General features: G+C 32.8%; 2 protein-coding genes across 7 annotated transcripts in view; one reads left to right on the plus strand and one right to left on the minus strand.

Annotated features, from left to right (window-relative positions):
• The window catches only part of Gmap (Golgi microtubule-associated protein), a 110,475-nt gene that overhangs the window by 53,524 nt on the left and 31,806 nt on the right, over positions 1 to 25,145 (plus strand).
• On the minus strand, positions 6,541 to 14,342 carry LOC111508441 (guanylate kinase). 6 transcript variants are annotated; one of them, XM_074171956.1, is made up of 3 exons: positions 14,284 to 14,342; positions 7,149 to 7,445; positions 6,541 to 6,878 (listed from the first exon to the last, which is right to left on the minus strand). In XM_074171956.1, the coding sequence occupies exons 1-3, from the start codon at positions 14,315 to 14,317 to the stop codon at positions 6,580 to 6,582; spliced, it is 630 nt and encodes a 209-aa protein (XP_074028057.1). In that variant the 5' UTR covers positions 14,318 to 14,342; the 3' UTR covers positions 6,541 to 6,579. The 6 variants fall into 6 exon arrangements, with proteins under 6 accessions (XP_074028057.1, XP_023019703.2, XP_023019706.2 ...); XM_023163935.2 differs by having other exon boundaries at positions 7,149 to 7,435; positions 14,284 to 14,339; XM_023163938.2 differs by lacking the exon at positions 14,284 to 14,342 and adding an exon at positions 9,552 to 9,684 and having other exon boundaries at positions 6,542 to 6,878; positions 7,149 to 7,435.

Below are 25,145 nucleotides of genomic sequence, written 5' to 3' on the forward strand. Positions count from 1 at the left end.
TTTCAGAGATTGTTGACGTAGTACCTTTGTACCTTTGTTCCGCCATTTTGTAGTAGGTAGGTGAAGATATTGACTTCATATTCTAAGGTTATGAAGTATTCGTCAGGAGCTTCAAGATGACGCCCAGTCGCCATCTTGAAAGTTGCATCTGTCAATTTCACTTCAAAATAAAGTATTCATGCATTAATTTCATTATCCCAAATTTAAATTTTTTAAATTGACCCCTTCAAAAAATAAAAGGGGGGGACATTAAAGAATTGCGCTGTATTTGGAAAATGTTACAATTGTTGTTCTTTCGCCATTTATCTTCAGAAATACATGTTAGATCGTTGGTTTGGAAATGAAAAATTCGATGATGTGAAAAAACATGTAATTTTTTTAAGAAGTATTAACGTTTTTTATAGTTTTTCTGTACACTGAAGGCCGTTTTTCCGCTTTCTCAAGTAAAAAATCATGTTCAAATGGTTAAAATGTGTGCATACCTACTCATATCATTTGAAATTCTTATAAGTGAATGACTCGGGGTTTTAATGAAAATCCCAAGACGGTAGTTGAGGAATTGTGCTTGAAAAAGAAGTAAAATTTTTAAAATTTCAGAAGTACACATTTATAATAATTTGAATTCCACAAAAGTCTGTCTAGCTTTGAACTTTCTCATTTTTTTACGTCATAGGAAATAATCAGGAGAACGTAAGGTGTATTTTACACCAAGCTGATCCACTGCGAGTATGTGACTTTCAATAATTGTACTGTTAATTTAGGCAAAAAATAGATTTTAATATATATTATTACAGGTCATAACAATTTTTCATGTTGGATCTTTCGTTTTCGTAATCGTTTTATTGACAGAGAACTAAAGAATCGGTGAAAATGAAACATATATGAGGATTATAGTTCATAGTTATCAGTTGTGCCCAACCAATTATAGATTACGAACCTTTAAACAACTAACTGACGTCATAAGAATTCCCACGTAAAAGTATTCGCATTGTCATAACAATGATAGTTTCATGTTTTGACGAACAAATAATAATCCACGTTTACGGAAAAGTATTTCTTTGGTAGATTATAGTTTCAAAAACTTGATTGAGCTCACCCCTTCAACAGATGTCTGAAAGAATCGCACATGTATTATATACATTTCGAGATATTCTTTTTTTAAATGTTTAAATTTATAGTTTTTTGAAAATGTTCCCCCTCTTTCAAGTTTAAAACCAAACACATTAAAACTTGAGAGCAGATAATTTTTTTGTCGAAATATGTGATGAAATCTACAGTATGTGTCACCAACCAGCTAGTTAATGATACGTTTCTAACATGTAATGTAAATTGTAAAGATTTTCATTAATAATAAATGAAGGGCACTGAGTATACGAGATAATTTTATCACAGTGTTCGATAAAACCCATCAGGATCTGCTTAATAATATTTACCCCAAGACAACCCGCGATGATATAAACTATATTATTTTTATATTCCCATTTTTTTCAATAATAGGGGGAGCCCAAGTGGGTATTTCGGGATTTACTAAAGCGCGGCAGATTAATATACAGGGGGATACCTTGTACCCGGTTAATTACATCCACCAAATATGATCCCCATATACAGTGTCACCGATAAAGTCCGCATCAAATGGGAAACTTTTTTATTTATCGTTTTATGTGAAATTTAATTTTGGCAGTAGATTTTGCTTAAGAAATGATGTCAAATGGCGTCTACAAAATAGGTCACGTGATTTCCTTAACCTGTCAAAATTGACATTTAAAAAAAGAAACATCGAAAAATGACATTATTCTTCAAAATATCCAAAAATATCAAAGGATAAAAACATTTTCTTTTGTAATTTTATACCCACACACCAAGTTTCAAACCCATAATAAGTATTTTATATTTTCACTATTTTTCCGCATTCCTGCTTTTTCTACTTATCAAAATTTAAGCACACCTGTATTAAATCATTTATTTTAACTAAACTCGTCACCGAATTTCTTTTTTTGTAATATAATAATATTTTAAGAGTTCATCTAGTTTCAACGGGGCTTTCAAAACTATACAGTACTTGAGTTTTTTAATGAGCAAATGGCCTCACAGTATGAATTAGAACAAAACGGAACATTAGGAAACAATATCTTAGAGTGTTTATTGTTTTTTAAACAAAAATTACAGTGGAATTTAATCTTAATTAAAAGGAACTGAAAATAAACATGTACCTATACCTAATAGCAAAAAAACACGAAAAAAAGACTCACGACATTAAATACACTACATTTCTGTATGTCTTCCATCGCGTTCTATGTAGATAATTGTCCTTCTTGATACATCTTTTATTGAGTTGCCGATACTCACAGGGTTTATGTTTAAAATAGAGTTTCTAATAACAGTTTCTAGGTGATTCACGTCACGAAAAGGTCTTTGTTTATAAACGATTTGTTTTAAGTAACCCCACAAGAAAAAATCTAGTGGGGTTAAATCTGGCGACCTAGGCGGCCATATTTGCTCCATATTTCGCCCAATAACTTTGCCCCTAAACATTTCTAATAGTTTCTCTTTGACTTGTCTTGAACTATGAATAGGAGCCCCGTCACATTGATACCACAGACTGTGTCTTATTTCAACCGGCATATTGTCCACTATATCACTGATCTCAGTATTTAGAAATTGCAAATAATCCTGAGAAGTTAAATTGTGTCTAAAAAAGAATGGTCCCATTACCTGATTATTCAAAACACCGCACCACACATTTGTTTTAAATGAATATTAGTCCCTACATTCTATCACAAAATGAGGATTTTCCTGAGCCCACCACCTACAATTCTGGGAACTGACTACGCCGTTCGATGTGAAGGTAGCTTTGTCGGTCCATAGGATTTTGTAAGGAAATTTTCTGTTTAATTCTACTTCTCCTTGGTACCAGAAAGAGAAATCTAGTCGAACATCGAAATCTCTTTCCTCTAAGGTATTTATAAATTTGGGTTTGTAGGGTTTGAATTTATTTTTATGTAAAATTGCTCTTACGCTTTCTCTTTTAACGCCAGTTCTATCTACAATATTGGTAATACTTGATTTTCCCTGTTCGATAACATCCAGGCAGACAGCCAACTGAACATCATCATTATTGCGTGATGGATTATGACGTTTTTTAAAAGTATTTTCCACTGAACCAGCCAGTTTATTTTTTTTAAATCCTACTTACAGTGGATTGCTGTACATGTCTACCAGGATGTCTTGCGTTAAAAATATCAGCCACTTGTCGATGCAGTGTGTTTTCACCACAAATTAGCACAATTTCAATTTTTTCTTGTAAAGATAACATATTATTTTAATTTTCATACATTACATTGAACTAACGGGCATTAATTTATTCAGTGACAGTGACGTTTTCTAAAACACATTATGTAGTTTCATATTTTTTCACAGCCTACCCAGTTTTTTTAAATTAGTGTTGTTAGCGGAGTAGGTAAATGTAAATACCATGAGTTTTTTTCTTTTATTGAATGGGCTTCAAGAATCACGAAATGATGTTTTCTAATGTTCCGTTTTGTTCTAATTCATATTGTGAGGCCATTTGCTCATTAAAAAACTCAAGTACTGTATAGTTTTGAAAGCCCCGTTGAAACTAGATGAACTTTGCATCAAGTTTGACAACTTTCATTTTTCAAAATTTGTTTTTAACATCAAAGAGGCTCTTAAAATATTATTATATTACAAAAAAAGAAATTCGGTGACGAGTTTAGTTAAAATAAATGATTTAGCACAGGTGTGCTTAAATTTTGATAAGTAGAAAAAGCAGGAGTGCGGAAAAATAGTGAAAATATAAAATACTTATTATGGGTTTGAAACTTGGTGTGTGGGTATAAAATTACAAAAGAAAATGTTTTTATCCTTTGATATTTTTGGATATTTTGAAGAATAATGTCATTTTTCGATGTTTCTTTTTTTAAATGTCAATTTTGACAGGTTAAGGAAATCACGTGACCTATTTTGTAGACGCCATTTGACATCATTTCTTAAGCAAAATCTACTACCAAAATCAAATTTCACATAAAACGATAAATAAAAAAGTTTCTCATTTGATGCGGACTTTATCGGTGACACTGTATAAGGCCGCCCGTGAAGAATAAAGGATCAGATTAGTAAAAATTCTCGAGCGCGTCAGATTAAGGTAGGGTGAGTTAATTACATGCTAAAAAGTGTATATTCCAGTAATACGACAATTTGAGAGTGACGTAAAGAAAGGGGAGGGCAGCAAAGTTGTAAAAAAATAACGTCATTTCGAAATTCTCAAGCGTAGCTAATTTTTTTTTCATTTTGAAGGAAATAATTCAAGGATAATGAAAAATACATAATCTGACAATTTCCGCAAGCCGAAATAACAAAAATTCGTCGATAAAGGTCAAGTAATGCGTGCAGCTGTGTGATACCTATATTTCCCTCTCCGAGTTTCTATTCCTCTTTCACTTTTTCTCTATCTATATCACTCTCACTCCGTCCCCACTCTAAATTCTGTTGCCATAACGCCATCACAGATGATCACAGATACTCGTTCGTGATGAAGATGAAGATGATGATTAATTAATCAATTGATTATAAAAAAATAAATTTTTTTGAGCATTTAAAAAAAAATAACTATTAAACTAAGGAAATTATCAGTTTCGTGCTGAGCTAGCTTATTGGTTCATTTAACTGGATTTCTGTACAAGCAATCATTTTCATGTGAAGAAAGCTTTTTGATAAAAGCTCTCGAATCATATACTACATAAATTTATAAATTAAATTTCATGAAAAACTTTTCAATAACTTTTCAAACGTAACAATTATATTCTTCAGCCGGTAACAGAAAATGAAATCATATAGACAATATCAGAACTAAAAAATAAGACTTCTCCTGGTCTTGATGAAATTACGGCATTCTTCATTGAAAAATATCGTATCTATATCTTGAAACAGTTGTGTTTCAAGATATATGTTTGTGTGTTTCAATTACTATGTGTCTCTATTCAACTTATCTTTTCAAAACCAAACTATATTACCGTATTAGACAGATTTACACTAATATCTTTATTATATTTTTCTTGATAAAACTTAGCAGCCTGAAGGACACAATACAAGCTGAGCTTGCTAGATTGCTATAAAAATGAGTTATTCCATATTGTTTATTTAATATGGATTAGACAATTTAATAAACAATTGCTACATGAATAGTATTTTACAAGTGTTTTTCATGACGAAGAATTTCAAGAACGAGGTTTTAATGATGAACGAGAACAAAAATGTTTCCTACTTATTCAGCAAACTCAAATACCTGTTAATGCAGCTGCAGTTTCGTAAGAATGTATCATCTTTCCCTCCAACCGATTTCCTGGAGTCTTTGAAGTCCACCAGGACAACAAATGGATCGTTCCGAATTCTTGGGGTTCTTGTTGAGTAAATACTCTTCGTGAGCAAAACAATAGCAGAATCAATACCCCTGACCGCTCTGGATTGAATGATTCCGTTCAGTATATCTCGTCTTGTGTTTGTAAATATTTTGCTGGAACTGAATTTCTGGAACTTCAACTAGCGTTTCCTAATATGACTAATAACCAGTCCATGCTAAGCATATTGTTAAATCATCTGAAAGCGGTACTTTTAACATGTGATGATCGACTAATACTACTAATAATTAGTAGTTTTACAACGAAGGAGTTTCGTACGAAAATAGTTTCAGGTTATTATCATATAATATTGTGTCACCTACAATTTTTTACATTATACCAGAGTTTTTGAATCCCTTTATTTCGAAAGCGATGTATTTTCATAGCATTCCACACCTATGAACAGTGCTGGTGTGAAACCACATGATTGAAGTATGATTCTTATACAATAGGTCTTCTAATTTATATTAAATTTTTTCCTTTACGATTTTTTTATTACTACCAAAACACTCCTTACATCGATCAAATTAATTCATTGAAAGCCACAACACATGATTTATCTGTTAGGTATTGATTTTTTACGATGCTCATTCATTAAATAACAAGTTTAGCGACAGTGGCGTACCCAACCCCACTAAATATGATATTGATGTTAATTTTAGTAATATTTCATTGGGGACCAAGGCAGTATTGAGCGGCGAACTCAACAAATCTGATGGATTCTGAATGGGAAATCTTGACGGTTATTCATTGACTTTACTGTGAATAATTCAACATGAACAAATTTATATAATTTTCCTAGGACCTGAAAGTTTGTCTATCAGTTGAGTTCAATTGTGGCTGACATACTGAGTAATATAATCTTTGTTGTTCATCAATCTATAAAAATTATCAGATTTTTTATTACTCATTTTGAGCACTTTGTGAAAAATAAGTTATTATCTTTATTTAATTTTCATTAAATAAGTGATTTTTTATTTTTTACTCGTTTATGATATTCAAATCCTCATCCCCAAGTTTTTACAAGATTTTGAATTGACTGTTGTAGGTTTTCATCAGGAACGTATTTTTTTATTTCACCTACAGTTACCACCACAAAATACTAGAATATCTAATAGAGTCGTCACAAAAAAAACAGCACATTTTTCTACTGACAATTTCATATTTAATCATCTTTTAAAACATTATCAACAACGAACTGCTTCAACTCCTGATATGCAGTCTCAAAATCATCGTTAATAATAATCTTGTCAAAATTTCCTGGGGTGGTTCCATACTCTATTTCTTCTGCTGCTTTACTGAGCCGTTTCTGCAAACTTTCCTCGCTCTCAGTTTTTCTTTTTATCAATCGTTCTCTTAGTTCGTCCAGGGACGTCGGCTTGATGAAAACACTCCACGGGTTCAAGTCGGTGTTTCTCACTTGTTTCACTCCCTGCACATCTATTTCTAGTACGCAGACTTTCCCTGCAAGAGAAACAAAAATATAGCTGGAGAGTGAGGGAGTTCAAGTAGTTATACGTTCGTATACGTTCCTAACATCGGCATCAGTAGCACCAATTCGGGCACTGCGACCGTTACCACATCGCCATTGATAATATCTACCGCAGTAGTAGACGAAACGTCAGGCATACAAGCCTGTAGACCAAAAAAACCGGAAAATATCTTTCACATAATAAGAGTAGTAATTATAAATATTACTTTATTGAAGTTTTTTGTAATGTAAATATTTTTTACCTTGCTTGGCTATATCTTCAACTGCTGCCTTGCTGGTTCCGTATATGTTTCCACCGTATACAGCACTTTCAAGAAAATCCCCTTTCTCGATGCCCTCTCTTATAGTGTCCTCGTCGGTGAAATAATAATGAACACCGTGTTTTTCTCCAGGCCGAGGTTTTCTGGTAGTGTGGCTTATGGAAAATCCGAATTTATCGGGGAAATCTTCTAGCATTTTGGCCACCAAGGTGCCTTTTCCTGAACCGGATGGACCGAATATTATCAGCGGCCGAATGTGAGAAGTCATCCTGAAAAAAGCTGTAACATAAATACAATATGTTGATTTTTTCACGTTTCTAATGTGCTTTATTGGTTACGAGATGATTGTCTCAAAATTTTGACAGAAAAATTCTACTTATATTGATTAACCTGGAAATGACAATTTTGAAATATTGAAATATTTTTAAATTAATTAAAGAGAATCTATCAACCAAGCCGCAGCCAAACACCTTGTATACCGTCTCTTCCAATGGCGTGGATATAATTTCGTTTCGGATGGGTGTCCATCTTTTATTGGTGGGACCCTAAAAGCAGATGAATTGTTGTGTTGATAACGACACAGAAAAATGTGTTTCTTTTTGTCTACAATTTTTTTTTTCGGGGGCCCTCCTTTTAAATCCGCCACTGGTCTCTCAGAAGTGCTGCAATTTGGGAACGTAGAGACCACAATTGATGAAATGAGTAATTCTCATATCTGAATAGCTTTTCAGTTGTCATTTCCTGATTATTGTATTCTTTGAAAAAATAATTTTTCAATCACTGAAACATTTGAAAGAATATTCTAGAATAGAGTACTTTCAATAATTTATTACTATTAATATGCGAAACTTTTACAGAGTTTAGCATCCATTAAATGCCCTGTTAAATCGACTGAAACGAATAGAAATCAGCGCTCATGACAAGTCCTGTCAACATCAATGCTTTGCCATTTTTCGCATAAATTCCAAAATCAAGATTTTCAATGTGAATTCTGTGAACTCATATATTTTCGATCAATCGATTAATATGCGTGCCCTTTCATAACTTTAAAATTTGTTTTTTAGAAAAATATATACCTGATTATTACTGGAGTTTTATTCTAACACCAATCCGTTATCATCTTCAAGAGGAAGATTAATCTTACTCTTGAAGATGATCACTTGGTGTGCAAAACACGTGTCGAGGTGTTGAAATAACGGTTTGGTGTTGGGAGAAAACTCCAGTTATATTCATTATTACACTAAAAGTTCCTAACAGTGCATTACAAGTAAATATATCCCTAATACTTGACGATAAAATCCTTTAACCAGTTGGTCCTACGATCAAATTATTATACCTTGAGTCATTTGCTTAACGACATTTGTAAAATTATAGATATGAACATATTCAATGCGGTTAAACTTGAACTTCAAAGTACAATTTCAAAAATTTTTATGAAAACTTTTCATGAATTTTTTTTTTGAAAAAATCTAAACAAAAAACAATACTATTGCCTAAATTTGTATTCAAAAACCAAATTGGGGAATAGAATATTTAAATTTTTTTGAATGACATGAATAAAAACACTTTTATCTAATTACCACTATTTGATTTTATTTATTATTATCAAGTGAAAAACTTTTTAACTTGATAATGGGGTTGAACCCTAAACCGGTCATATATTTAAAGCGATCATGAATTACCACAAAATAAACAAGTCCTCAATCACACATATTTATGTTTTTGATAGAGAACAATTCATCCAAGATTTTCAGAAAATATTCTATTCTAAAAATTATACACAGAAAAATGTATTGAAGAATGAAACACTATGAACAATATGATTTTTTCATGTATGCTAGAATCAGAGCCTACTATGGAAAATAAATACTTTTCATATCATACATGATTTCAGTTCGAATGAATGGTTTTTATGTGTAGAAAAGATACCAAGAGGTCCTCATAGGTTGAGATGTGGAAATAATTATAATCGTCCATTGAAGCTTAGTATTTTGAAGGGACGGATATGTGCAAAACTCCGGCAAATCCTTTATGATAAGTTTGCATGCATTATACCAAATGCTGACCTCAAGTGGTTGGAATGAAAGTACTGATATTTGTTTTTGCCTATCTCAAAAAATCAGCTGCTTGAATGTTTTAGGTTCTGGTATCATATGCTTGTATTGAGCTTGTCCAATAATAATCCATTAATGAATTCGTAAAGTCCACCTATATCCAATTTTAACAACATCAAATATTCTATCTACCTTCCTTTCTATATAATTTTTTGTGATGCAGAACTTATATGTGGTCTATGATGAACTTTATACCCATTAATATAATTGAATAAAGCCTAAAAATCTCAAAAATCTATGCACATTCATAACTAACATTCAATGTCTTTACCTAAGAGGTGATATTCAAACGCCTACGGATGTTGAGAAGAGAACTGGACGCTAACTTTTCCTCTTTGAAGGGTGTTTCGTTCGGTCGATCACGATTCGGAGTTTCTGTCATGCGCGGTATTTTGTGGAAAACTTGGAAAATATCAAGAACCGCAAATTTAATTGTATACAGTTAGTATAATTTCAATTGTAACAACTTCAAATATACATGTTTTTCGATAAAAACAATCCATACCTTTGGTCTATAGAAATTAATTGAGGGGATTGAATTCAAAATGTTCACTGCTTGGTTCAGTTCCCACGAATAAGAGAGATACAGTACGTTTGAATAAATTAGTATAATATCGATTAAAAAGTTTAAACTCTCTCGGTCAGCTAATATTTTCTCCGAGTTTGTCATACAGTCTGCAGGTTTTATGACTGACGCCTCGTCTCGCTCTCTCTCTCTCTATTTTGGATTGTCGTTGCTTCCTATCGTCAGGCGCATTTGACCAATGCTCCTCCTGTTGGTTATCAGGAGCTTCGTCGGGGGTCGCAGCGGTCTTGCACGAAGCAATGCTGCCACCCATTTTTTTCCAACTTTTTTTTCATTATAAAAACAATTCTTTGAATAATAAAAAAAATTGGTTTTTATGGGAGACCTTTTGGTTTTTTTTTCACATAAACAGCCCCCTTTACGTGGTTATCCGAACCACCCCGGCCTGGCTACCGGCGTGAATAAAGAGGGCCCTTTATTCATAACTTTTTTTTTAATGACACCAATTTCCTTAATTAACATAATGGACTGGCACAACACAAAAACGGAGTCCCACGATAGCACATGGCATCCGGGTACCTTCTTTGTGGGCGGACGTTATCAGCACGTCCGTCTACTACCACGGCCACCACGGAACTATGACGCTTCGTCTAATACTGCGGCGATGAGACAATCAAGTGCCGTAGTTGTTCTCACTGAGCATTATGTGATCTGTAGTATCCGTAATATATGCTGTGAGGTCACACTTTGTCCGTTGCTTCATTGCTTTTGATAATGTCTACCGCAGGTGTAAATGAAACGTCAGGCATGAAAATCTGCTAACTACGTTCAACAAACCCGAAAAGTAGTTTCGACAAATTATATTACTGTTTTAGTGGTGATGAATCGTTTGAAAGGCACTTTTAATTCACCTTTGTAATAGATACATACTTTTATTCACGTGTTATTTACATTGATCTGATGTGATTTTGATTAACGGTGGTGATTTAGTCATTATAAAAACATATTCCTCAAAACGGAGCATGATGGTTATAGACAAAAAAGTCAGAAATGTTAACTAAGGATAACAGTAATTTTGGTGTTTGAAGAGTAGATTTTTCTATAAATTGTAGTTCTTGAATGAATTTACTTGGAATGCGATAGCGCGTAGAAAATAGGGTATGTTCACACAATTCAATGGTTCTTTTAAATTGGGATGCCACGCATTTTGAATGATTTTTTTTTGAATATTTTTACATGAAATATATCAAAATTGTTTATACATTGAGTATGTGAATGATATGCTATAGGTTTTATGGTTGCCTAACACAGGCAATATTCAGAAAAGCTCTGATTTTTGTGTTTTTTTTTTCAATTCTCGGGTAGCAGAATTATTTTTTCAAAAATACATAATATTCATATAAAAAATGCAGTTTTGCGAGGCTTTTCAAAACCATTCTATTAATCTAACAACACGAAATAACTATAACACCATGCATATAATGATGATAGAAATATACATTTTCTGAGGGATATCGTAGTAGTTTTTTCTGTCGGAGGTAATGAACTGAGTTTTCATGTGGTTTTAGAGATATACCAAATGACAATTCAATCCTGAAAAATAAAATCAACGGATACACAAAGATTGAAGTTAATTATTGTCAAATATTCCTATAGTAAACTATCTTTAGAAGATATAGGAAGATATTAATAATAATAATCTTTATTCAATCCTTACAGATCACATAAAGCATGAAATAGGTTACGTCACAAATAAAAAACCGTGTGATGGCAGACAAATTTACAATCAACAATATTAAAATACCACTATTTAATAGATTTGTACACATATACATGAAAACATTTATTACATTTATATTCACACATATGAGCAAACAGATTTTCATTTTGCATCAAGAAATTCTTTGATACTATAGTTACATTCGTTTTGCAAATATACTTTCAATTTTGATTTGAAGTTTTTATTCCATTACTCTCTTAGGTTTGCGGGAAGATGATTAAGAAACTTTATACCTGTATACGAGGGGCTTTTTCATAGAATGATGAGCTGTGTGCAGAAATTCTGATGAGGTCTCTATTTCTAGTTGGGTATACCATGGCAATGAGAAAATGTTTGATACATCTCAACATGTTGCATAAATATTATACATTTGAAAACATGGAACTGTTAGAATGTTATATTTTTGAAAATATGTTCGACACGATTCATCTGGAGCATCCCCAGATGTTGATGTTACAGGATATGTTGCAGTAGATTAGAGCATAATATACATTGATGAGTTGATTGGTATTGAACATATGCTTTAATTGCAATATAGCATAGTAACCTGTGTTTAGTTTTTTGCTTATGGCATCAATATTATTTTCCCAACTCATTCCACTATCTATATAAGTTCCAAGGAATTTCATAACTTCAGAAAGATGGATGGTACTATTTTTGACAACCACTTGAAACCAGTCACAGATCTCCACCTAGGAAATGCATACAGACTGTTTTCTCTGCATTCACTATCAAAAAATTTCTTTCACACCAATTTATGAACTCTTCTGCCAAATTATTTAGTTTCTTTTGTAAGTCTTCAGGACTATCTGAATCAATGGCCATTGTAGTATCATCTGCATAGAGAACTACTGAATCTGAACTGATATAGTCAGGTAGATCTTTTATGAATAACAAAAAAATAAGCGGCTCCAAGATCGATCCCTGAGGAACTCCCAGGTTCATCTCATAATATTCAGATTTATGCTCTTCGATTTCAACTGATATTTTTCTGAAGCGCATGTATGACATCAGCCATGACAAGAAATTTCTACGAAAACCAAGGGAATATAATTTATTTTCGATTATCTCCAGGTCAATAAACAATCGTGGACTTTTCTGTAGACTTTATTCAGAAGAATAACACTATAATGCACCTTGCACCCTGTGAAGCCGTGTAGCATCATCGTCTCGACTTCGCATGGATATCATATTTCAACTAATTTGCCCAAAAAAATTAATTAATTAAACCTTTCCTTCGAAACGCACAGTACATCAAATTCAAAAAAATATACAACGACAACTTTAAAAAAAACTAGATTTACTGATAATCAAAATGTTAGAACCCCCCATTACCGAAAATTCCATACGCAAAGATTCGTCTTTTTTTTCGGGCCAAAATTATATAACCAGCTTCCTATGGAGCTCAAAACAATATCAAAAATTGAAAAATTCAAATCTGCTATCAAAAAGTATATATTAGAAAATTCAAAAATACTTGACATATACTGAGGTAAAACTTACAGTCTACTTTCTTCCGACCTTCCCCCCCCATTGTAATTTCAATCAAATTTTAATTTACTGTCACTTTTATGTTTCTTTTGTTCTAAACTGACAATAAAAAATAAATAATTTTTGTTTGAATTATGTAAGCATGTACTGTTAAATGATATTCCAACTATGAGTGGAGTGAAACAGCACAAACAGGCATTCTGATGGCTAGATGTATTTCACCCATTTGTAGTGGTTTTGACATAATATGTTAATGACTAAATTTCACATATTTGTACTGAAAAATTGAAATAAATTTGATTTGATTTGTGAAAACGGTATGAAAATTATTTCGGTAGTTTTTGAGATTATGGCGTTCAGACAGATCTACAAACGAGACGGAGGCTTTATAATATTTATAGATAGACAATGTGAAGTAACTTTTATGATTAAAAGCGAGAAAGCGAGGCAACTCACAAAATAATACATTATAATACAAAATAATATATTTTTTTCCTGCATCCAGTTTATAAAAGAGTCAAAACACAAAAATTTCTACTTCATAGTATGATACTGCTAGAGTTGAGAATTGAGGAACTTGCTAATTTCGCACTTTCAATTGAGAATCATTGTAAAATTATATTACATCGCATTTTAGTGCTAACAAGTTTTGCGATTGTGTCGATTTCTTATCGTACAATGCTGTAAAAGTATTATGTTTTGCTTACGTTGGAATTTAAATAGTGAGGCAGTTTTTACTCCTTACTCCATGTGATTTACTGCGTTTGTTTTAATATTGAGAAAGGCCGGATAATACGAATAGTACAAAACTGCGTAGGATTACTTCAATAACAGTGAAATCCTTGAAAACTACTGTATCATAAGTAAATTGTATTATGAAAAATGAGAAATAAAACTTTCTATGTTTTTTACCTCTTTTATTTGAAAATGTCCTTATACAACGAAACTGCAGTAACATTAGTTCCAAATAAAAGTGCGGTAAAAAATCATAGAAAGTTTCATTTCTCATTTTTCATGAAGATCTACCACGTAGTAATGGCTGCATTGGTACATCAATTTATTGAATTGCAAGAATTGATAGCTGGATTTAATATTGAAACTGACCGAATGGTTTTTGGAGAAGTTCCAATATACTATTGAATGAAGATAAGTCGGATATTATTAATTTTTTTTAGCAATTTTAGAACATTTTTAAATCTATATTACCTGATGCTGGGTATGTAGTAAGTAGGCTGAACATTCATCTGTTTATATTCTATACAAGGAACGTGGGTTACATAATACTGAAATAATTTTCAAGCTTTCTGGGAGGAAGCTAATTTCCTGTTATGATCCATTATGGTAAATTATCATTTCGTCATATTTTTATTTGCTCTTTTTTATCTTCAGATTAGGTTAATTTTGAGATATTGAGTTACTTTAAAAAATATAATTTGTGTTGACAAAGAAATTGAATGTATATACAATACAATTTCCCAATAATGTTCAACTGTTCATTCATTTTTTTCTCATCTCGTAAATACAGTACACACTTAAGATGAAGACACCTTTGTATTTTAGTCATTTTTGAAAGCAGATATTTGATTTTTGGTATGCGTAGACCTTCTTATTTCGAGATCGTCAACGCCAAGTGAAATATCGAGAATTTGCCCTTTTCGCGGAATCGCAGAAGGCTGGGTTTGACGCTGTCACTCGGGTTATGTATTACGAATAGTGCGGCCCATGAAGGTACTGAAATACAGGGATATCTTCGGCTTGAGTGTGTCACACTTGTATATTCTGTATAATGATCTTTTTCAAATGATACAAAAACTACTAGAGACAATTTTTCAAATTATTTAACCTGCATATATCTCATGACGTGAACTAGCATGAATGAAGCAAGAACGGTTTATTTATTTCACAATAACATCCTTCTCTAAATAAAATACTTTTAGAAAAATGTAGTCTCCAGATTTGTCAAGTTGAACCTGTTAAAAATGTGACACTGTAGTTCAGTTCAGTTGAAATCTTTTATTATATGGCGTGTCACATTAGATCATTCAGTAAATTTTGAAAACACTCAAATCTATCAATTTACAAGCATTCCAAATGTTTTTGTTTAAAAACCTTTTTTTTCCATTATCCATTTGTAAGAAAATTTTATTCTTGATAAAAATTGGTGCATTGCGGGAAACTTGGATTCGAGTTGTCAACATTCAAAATTTCCGAACGGTATTCATGGAAAAACAAAAAAGTACAAATTTTGATCAGAAGTAAACTACCCTTTTTTTCGACATTAACAAAAAAGTTTATTTAGAAAAGTTTAAATTTGAAAACAATATTCAGATTTGAAATCACACCCACCTACGTTACAAAAAAAAATCCATTTTTTATGGTTCTTGCCTCATAAAGGTGCCTCATATACACCTTAGGCGCCTCCCTCATATTATTATAATACTACTTCAATACGAAATTTAGTCCAATTCAATATTCGAGCTAATATATCGATGTTTGTTGAAAATGTTTTAAATTTTTACTAGTTTTTTGGTGCAAAATTTATATTTCACTCTGTGTCCATAATAACTATCAGTATGATTCAATGACAATATTACGCGGATTAAATATTTCTCCTGTTTCTATATTTGTTCTATTTTCACCGTGAATTAGAATTATTTCAATTTTGTCATTTGCACTCAGCATTGTGAATGAATTTATACGGGCAAATCTCTACTTAGGTATTAAATTTCACGATTGTTTACTTCTTAAAATGTCAAAAAGTCAAAGGTAATGCGATTTTAGCAATTCATAGACGAATTTTCAATGTGTAGAATGAAATTATGTCTAATTCAAATACGATAAACGTTAATATGTACTGTTCTAATAAGTACAAACTTTCGTTTGGAAAAAAATACTTTTTTTAAGGAAAAGTGTATGCTGAAAGACCATTTCAAAATATCAATGGATTCAAAAATGTTATTAGGAATAAGAAAATGTCAACAAAAAATTTTGTGCACGAACAATAAAATGGTTAGCGATGGAAGGAAGACATGTGGAAATTTAGGGATTTAGTGATTGATTATTCAGGTTTCTGAAAGTTTTTGTAATTTGGTTTTTATTTATGTTTAATACATATGTGAATTAGGACTACCCTTTGAGGTAACACTATGATTAGTGGCCTTAAAGTAACAGATTTGTAATACTTAATTGTTTAGCATTAATTACTTTAGTCAATTATTTCTTGTCAATAAATCATACTGATGATTATTATGGACATACATACAGAGTGAAATATCAATTTTGCACAAAAAAAAACTAGTAAAAATTCAAACCATTCTCAACATACCTCGGTATACTAGTTCTAATAATAAATTGGACTGAATTTCTCATTGAAATATTATTATTATACTAATGTGAGGGAGGTGCCTAAGGGATATTAGTACTCTTTAAGAGGCTAAAACCATAAAAAAAAGATTTTTTTGTTTTGTTATGTAGGTGGCTGTGATTTCAAATCTGAATATTGTTTTCAAATTTAAATAACTTTTCTAAATACACTTTTTTAATAATGTGTGAAATAAATATAGTTTACTCTTGATCAAAATTTTCTGAAAAATGGATAATAAAAAAGTTTCCCATATGGTGCAGACTTTTTGACTGTTGGGTTTTGAGCAAGAACCGCAAGTCAACTTATATACTCCTGATCTAACCGACACTGAAGTATTGTCTTTATTGTTTTTAAACAATTTGCTTGAATTATTATTCGTTCTGTAAGCTACGTTCAAGTCTTTTTTTTAAGGAACGATATTATTCGTGGGTCGACTAAAATTTCAATGTCCTATTACGCTCATTATAGTTTCTTGAAGTGGGATAGACTTGGTCTATCGATACCTAATTCCTTTTAACCGTTGTTGCTGGTCATTTATTTGGTAACTTTTTTGACTTATTTACCTCCATTTCAGTGATGAATTTAAAGAAACAAACTTTATAGTATATACGAACTCAAAATCCGAACAGCTAAATAAAAGGCTAATGTCCGGTTCTGATAAATTAACTAGTTTATACCATATAAAACCTCCCACAAGAAAATAATCATTAGACAAAAAAATTATACCACGCCGCCCGTGCCATATAAAGAAACTGCCGACGTTCGGTAACATTTTATTTAAATTCGTGTCTATACTGTAGTGTAGGTATGTCTATACTGTCTTCCATTTACAGACAACGATCAGTTACAATTTTGTTACACGAGTTGATATATTGATTTGACAAGTTCTATAACTGTTTTTTCTTGTTTTGGTATTTAGATTTAACATTACGAACATTACGTATTCTAGGATTGAAACAAAAATGTCGAATTTTGAAGTTTTTTTGGCCTTCGAATTGTTCAGCGACTTCATTGCATCACTTACCTATTTCATTTCCGTTTGAAGTACCATATACAAAACGAGAAAGAAAGAACGACTTCCTTATAATTTAGTGCCGATGAACTAATGGCTGTTGGGTGAATTCCTTCTGTTTTGTTAGTAAAAAATATGTAAGAATAGAACTAGTATTTGTTCAAAGGTAATTTAATGATATCATTCGAGTTTCTTCATCAGAAAGTATTCACCTTTGAAATTGAAACAGGGAAGTTGAAAGTTAAAACTTTAAAATACAAATACCTAAATTCAACTCTGTTCTAATATAAACAGTCGTTTGACTTAAGCGCTACAAAATGATCTCGTGTTTACACAACCATTTCTAATCTCCTCTTGTGTTTGTGTGCTTGATATGGAATGTTATCTGTTCCGGTACAGGGCGTCATATTAACCGTTTTATGTGTAAAAAGTAAATAGAAATAGGGGTTCTCGAAACTGGTACAGCAGCGCCGGCAGAAAAAAAAACGGTATATAAATGTGTAAAATTTTGTGAATAATTTTGTCTGTTTGTATCGGTTCGATGAAAAAGTTATCTCAACGTCTCACATAAAGAAATATTTTATACAAGTATACAGCGCGAGTTAATATTTGAAATTATTGAGGAAGGTTTTCCAAAAAACTCACGAATTTTCACTTACACTAGAGATATCCGACTTTTCAAAATCCCTATATATATATGAAAAAAAAATTACGAGAACAAAACTAATTGCTCTTTTATTTCTACTGTTAATAGTGACCTCATGTACAACTTGCTTCTGTTTTCAAAATGAACGAATGCTTTTATTTGGTATTCCTCATATATTTTTGTACCAGATGTTCGATGGTGCAACATTTGGCATGAGTATCAACAGAAAAATGTGTCCAGTTGTAGATCTTGGGAAACAGAAAGCCTAAACTTCGTTTGAGACTGTTAATAAATCAAATTATACTTGAAAACTGGATATCTATTTGTCACAGAACTAAAACCTAGAGGGTTACAACTTTTATTACTTAGGTACTAACGAACATCTTCTGAAGATGCCATCTTGGTTGGTGAAATCCGCGTCGAGGATTTCTGCTGATTGAAAAATGTGATTTTTGTGGGTTCAGAACATTTCAGTTGAATTGTAGATACTTTTTGAAACCAGAATCTCTAATAGGTGGCCATTCTCACTAAAAGTTTTCGCTCCATCTACTCGATGTTGTGTTATCGAGCAAATATAAAGAAAAACTTTTGGGGGTAATAACCCAGACTGGAATTAGATTAGTGCCAACAAAACACACAAACATAGAATGGTTTGCGATATAATCCAAATACTCATACCAAGATCTCAAGTATGGATGGTAGATGTAAGGCTTTTGTGGAATAAGCATATCTGAAGGATTTGCAGTGCATTCAATATTTTCTATAAAGAAAATTATTTCGAAAGATTGAACCTGCGGTATACAGACATATGAATGGATTCACATGGATGGTTACGAACTCAGCTCTTATGTTCTTTAAACAGACGCATTAACCACCTATACTATCAGAGCCACCATGAGCAGAATGACCGCATTTCATTAGATAGATTAGATGCGACCTTTTCAGATCTATTGTGGTGCTCCTTGGTTGTTAGATCTCATTGTCTAGCTTGATCTCTTTGATGAGACTCCATAGCCTTGACACTGGCCCCTTCATATAGCTGGCAGCCTCTGGTTTCTCTTTCCCGCATCTTGCGTGTCTCAGCCTTGCTATCGCTTCGCAATCACGGAGCACATGCAGTGCGGTTTCTTCCTCTTCTTGACAGAACCTGCATTGGATTTCTTCTGTCAGACCCATGTTGCTCATAGGTTTCCTGAGTCGGCTATGCCCCATTACTAGACCCTCCACTACCCTTACAGTTGTAGTTTACCAGGTCTTCCGTGAATTTGGGCGATGGTTTCTTTATAAACTCTTCCGCCTGCCTCACGGCATTTCATACATTGAGGTTTCTTCAAATGCATGAAGTTTAGTTGTTGAATTCATCACAATCAACAAGTTTCATTTTCATCGCACTAGGAGAGACTGAATTGAAGATATGAATTGGTCGTTATTCTGCTTGGTGGCTCCGATAGCCTGTCTAGAGAACAGGAGAGCCGGTTTCGAATCCTGATCGGGTTACATTTTTTCAATTTACGTTTTCATGATATGTCTCCATATCAGAAATGTCATCTTTTGTATTATATTACAGATGCTAATTCCTCTTGTTAGAAGTCATTCATTGACCAATCTGCTATGAATACTATTTACTATACGAGAGTGGTCTCAGAAGTACCTGGCTTGACCTAGAGATGGCGGTAGCTGTTTGAAAATGCTGCGATGTTTAGTATTTGTTTGGCAGCCATCAATAGGGAAAGTTTTCGGTGAATTTGTGAAAGTGGTGAAAATTTGTTATTTGAAAGGTCTCAGCCCGACCCGAGACAGAAGAATAATCAAAACAGTTACTCAGAAGGGAGAACCGGCTCCAAAGAAGGCGAAGACCGTTTCATTTGTAGGCAAGGTCATGGCATCTGTTATTTGCCATGCGCGTAGGATAATTCCCATTGACTATCTTAAAAAAGGTGAAACTATCAACGGCGAGTTTTATGCGAACTCATCGCAGTGATTGAGTTAAGAAATCAAGCATAAACGGCCGCATTTGGCTAAGAAAAAAATGTTGTTCCATCAAGACAATGCATCAGCCCACAAATCGATTATCGCAATGGCCCAAATTAACGAATTGAAGTTTGAATTACTACCTCATGAACCCTATTCGACAGATTTAGCCCCCTCGGATCATCTTCTCTTCCCTTTGACTCAGTAGTCAAAGATTTTCCAACGATGAAAAAGTGATGTCAGCAGTTAATGGCTATTTTGAGGAGCAAGACATTTGTTATCATAGAAACGGTATCAAACTTATTCAACATCGTTGGGAAAAGTGTATAGAGCTGCAAGGAGATCATGTTGAGAAATGAATACATTTTTTTTCAAAATGTTTGTGTTTTCTTTGTTGGGACGGGTACTTCTGAGACCTCCCTCGTACATTGTTTTAATTAGTTATGAATGGTTATGAACACCAAATCGTTATTTTAACACCTCGACACGTGTTTTGATCACCAAGTGATCATCTTCAAGAGGAAGATCAAACTGGTGGTTATACTAAGTCATTTGGAAGAATTTATATTAACTTGTTTGTCATTGCTTTCTGTCACTGTACTCTTTATGAACTTTGCAGAATTCAAAAGTTAACTAAAAAATTACCAAATTTAAGTATGATTCATAATGAATGATCATGTTATAACCATGTTAGTCAGGATTTTAACAGTTTTTATTCAAACAAATCGAATTTTAAATTACACAAGATCCCAAGTGAGTTTATATTTATGTATTTTCAATAATCTTATTTTGAATTTCAACTCTTTCCGTAAAAATTGTTAGTTTACTAGATAACAAGGAAGAACATATGTTCCTTTTTTCCCAGGTCTCGAGAAGTCGAATATCTCCATTCTAACACAATTTCTTATATACCAACTTTCCCGATATTGTAATGACATCTTGCTTTGGGTTCTCACTAAAATCATTTTGAAATAATAGATTGATACTGAACATTGGAAATTAACTGCACAACACTTTTTTGTTGTAGTTGACTTGCATTAAAATCGAAGAGAAAAGATACTTCCCATGGCTACGTTTTATATCCGCCGCTGAGTTTACAGTCTTCTATATTCTTTGGTCGACATACATACATCTCTGTATCGCAGACGGTTTATGTTTGTTTAGGCTTCGAGGATACTCACATTTTTTGATAGCATACAACTCTCTGGGGTGAAGAAACTATATACTCGGTTTCGTTCACAGGTAATGATTTGTTAACAGAGATAACGACGGCTAGGTCAGAAGTCCAGAAGTTTGATGACTTGAATATTTATAATTTTGCGATTGACATATTCACTGGAAAATTGATAATCCAAATGCCTCTGCAAAAATTTTCATGTTTTTTTTTATTCTTGTTACTTTCGTTTTCTGAACGAGTGGGTGCGCTCAGGTTTTTTATTCACACAAAAAACACTCGCCCGTTATTTTTTTGGGATTATTCAGCGTCTTCGTTTGACTGTTTCTCAACGTTACGACCACACAAATGCTTGTAAATTTCAAATGTATATTTTCTCTGCGGTTGGTGCATAATTGTCTCCCACTGCTCAATTACTCGGTGCAATTTTGCTAGGTGTTGCCCGCGGCTTCATTCGCGAAGAGTTGAGTTTTTGTGTTTTTCCAGATTTTATACGATTGAAGGTTCTTGTGTATAGAGGCAAAACATGGAAAGATGTTTACAGAGATACAGAAGAAGGCTTAAATAGTTTACAAACCTGGTTAAGCGATAATCTTCTTAGTTTAAACATCTCGAAAACAAAGTTTATGACTTTTTCTCTTATAAGCAGTAATCAGCCAGATAATCAGAAACTAAGCATCCACGTGTCAAATTGTGACAAAGTACTCTGTAAATGTCCAAACATAGAAAAAGTATCCCAATTCAAATATCTCGGTTTATTCTTGGATCAGCATCTGAGATGGGATGTACATGCTTCATTTGTTGTGAAAAGACTTAGACAACTTACTCACAAAATATATAGCCTGAGAGATATTCTGTCAAGATCAAACCTGATGCTGATATATAAATCTCTAGCAGAATCAATCATAAGATACTGCATAGCAGCATGGGGCGGAATGTTTACTAATATATTGGGCAACGTACAAGTCACTCAAAATACAATTATTAAAATAATATTCAAGAAACATAGACGATTCGATACAAAGCAGTTGTACAATGATACCAAATTATTGAATATCAGAAGTTTATATGCCTATCACTGTCTCATCTGGATGTATTCCAACCTGTCTTCGTTCAGCATCAATAAGACAAAAAACACAAGAAATGTTGAGAATCAAAATATTAATATACCTCTATTCAGAAAAAGCCATACCCAAAGAACACTTTTTTACTTTGGACCCAAGCTATATAATGCAATACCTCTAGATATAAAGCAAACACGAATTTTTAGAAATTACAAAATGCTCGTTAAGAAATTTATTGAAACAAATAGTTCCTTAGTGATATACTCATTGCAAAACATGTAAATACTTGTCTTCCCTTCAGTTTTTCGAAACAAATAACTACTAACGAAGTATCCAATCTCCAATAATATATGTCAACCTGTAGACACTAATCATCAACTGTCTAAATATTAACACAAATGTATTGTTGTGATCTGTCGGAAAACTTATATAAAAACTAATATGTATACCATGACGAAGTAGGAATAGAGCACAAACCAAGCCATACTGCGCTTAGGTGACTATTTCTGCTTTGAAAAGGTAATATTGTATTGAAATTGTGATGTAAATGTTTTTGAAGATGAATAAATCTGATATCTGAAATCTGATCTGCTTACCCGGTAAACATTTTTTTCTGTATACGTAAAAGAAACGTTAGTTTGGAAAATGATGCTCAGCATTGAAATATTGTTTGTTTGTTTCCTTTGGGGCGATAAGTTTGGAAATCTTGAGTATGGTGAATAAAAGCCTATGAAAATCATAAAAAATGGTAAAATTATTGCCTTTTGGAGAATGGGAAAAGCAGTACTTAACCAAAGCTTAGGTATACCAAAACATATATACCACGAAATATTATATTGAATAAGAAGACCAACATAATATATGAATTAGTGATTTAGTATTTACCATTTTTCTTTAATTCTTCACTTTGGACTTTAACGATAAGTTATATTTATTATCACTGATAATTTTGACCATCAACCGTTTTTTTCAATTTCTACTATTATTATAAATTATATTTCCCAAATTGAAAAAAAATACGTATTTTCATCAACAGCGATGCAATGCAAACGTCTTTCGGATGACGCATAATATACAGTACATTTCTTTAATGTCCCCCCCTTTTATTTTTTGAACGGGTCAACTCAAAAAATTGAAATTTGTGATAATGAAATAAATGCATGAATACTTTATTTTGAAGTGAAATTGACAGATGAAACTTTGAAGATGGCGACTGGGAAAAAAATTAAATGTAAAAGAGGGTCTTGTGACACATATTTTTGAAGCTCCTTACAAATGCTTCACAACCCTAGAATATAATGTCAATATCTTCAACTACTACAAAATGGCGGAACTTTTAATAATTGCCTGAATACAATGACATTCAACTACATAATATGTGGTAATAAGCTTGAGATCAGTTCAGAAGATGCTCGAAATGGTTGCCTTGAACTTCTTGACATATGATATTTCACGCCGAACATTTTCGAACACAGTAACGTCAATGTCTCTGCAAATATTTATTATTCTCTGCCGTATATCCAATATTGAAGCAGGTTCAGTTTCGTACACCTTTTGCTTCAAATAGCCCCATAAAAAAAGTCCGAAGGTGTCAAATCTGGCGAGCAAGCTGGCCGTTCTGTAGGACCTCGACGGCTAATCCAACGACCGGGAAAAGTAGTATCCAAATAGTCTCTTACTTGTCTGGAGTAATGTGGTGGTGCTCCATTGTGTTTATTGAAAATCCTTCAGTTCTCGCACCATAAATAAAAATCACTTCAATTTTTTCTTCCAATGGACGAGAATTGACCATTTTAGAGTTTGTTGACGTGGTACTTTTCTACTGGTTAAACCGAAAACTAAATGAGAATATTCTAACTGAACAATGATGTACTGATGTACTGACATTTTTTTGTCGTTTTTATAAACAAAAAATAACTTAACAAAACTTATCGGGTTGTTGGAATTGCCATATGGCAGATAAAAAGGAATATTTCTAGAAATATTCATTAACTATGAAGTGTAGACGTGTAGTCTTATGTTCTCCGTATTTTGGAATATTCCTGTTGTCTAAAGATTGCCAGAAATTGCGATTTTTGCATGGTGTCTTCACTTAGTGCTCCCGCAACCATTAATTGTCTTCTTAGTGCGGACCTCTCATATAAAAACGCTATTTGTAACCTAAAGTGCATCTAAGCAAAAGCTACAAATTTTAACGATAAATCATAAAAAATTATCAGTGACTTAAAAACAGTTCGGACTTTTTGCCTGTGATAAACTCATTAGTACGGTGATTATAGGCAAAGCTTAAACACGGAAGTGTTTCAATACTTAGAGGATTAGGGCCGGTTCACAATGACATCAAACTTCAAATGTTGCAAGAACAAAGAGTGTCAAAATGTTTGCTGTATCCAGTGTTTTAATATGTTCCACTCCAGCTGTGTCGACCGGACAAAAAAATATATATTAATCGAAGGTTCGAAATTACTCTGCTCGAAAGAATGCGTAAAAAAGAACAAAGCAGAGGAAGAACGGATTAGTACTATGGAGGAGGCTATTAAAAATTTAAAACGAGATGTAGAAGAAAGAGATGCTAAAATTGAGATGATGGGATTAGAGGCGGAGGAAAGTATGAACAACTTATCGGAAGAGCTAAACAAATTAAAACACGATAATAGAGAAAAAGAAAATCACATTCAGAAATTAAAACGAGCCTCTACAGATTTTCATGACGAAGCAATAAGTGTGGAAGAGGATCTAATAAAGAGACTAAAGGAAAAAGACTGCGTCCTCGCGGAATTGAATCATGAAAATCTGATGACTGTACGAGAAAGTAAAAGACTTCAAGAAGATGTGGA

Source organism: Leptinotarsa decemlineata, unplaced genomic scaffold (assembly GCF_025532065.1).
Source record: "Leptinotarsa decemlineata unplaced genomic scaffold, Ldec_3_MD MMD2_tig00000035_RagTag_RagTag, whole genome shotgun sequence".
Classification (NCBI taxonomy): Eukaryota; Metazoa; Arthropoda; class Insecta; order Coleoptera; family Chrysomelidae; genus Leptinotarsa; species Leptinotarsa decemlineata.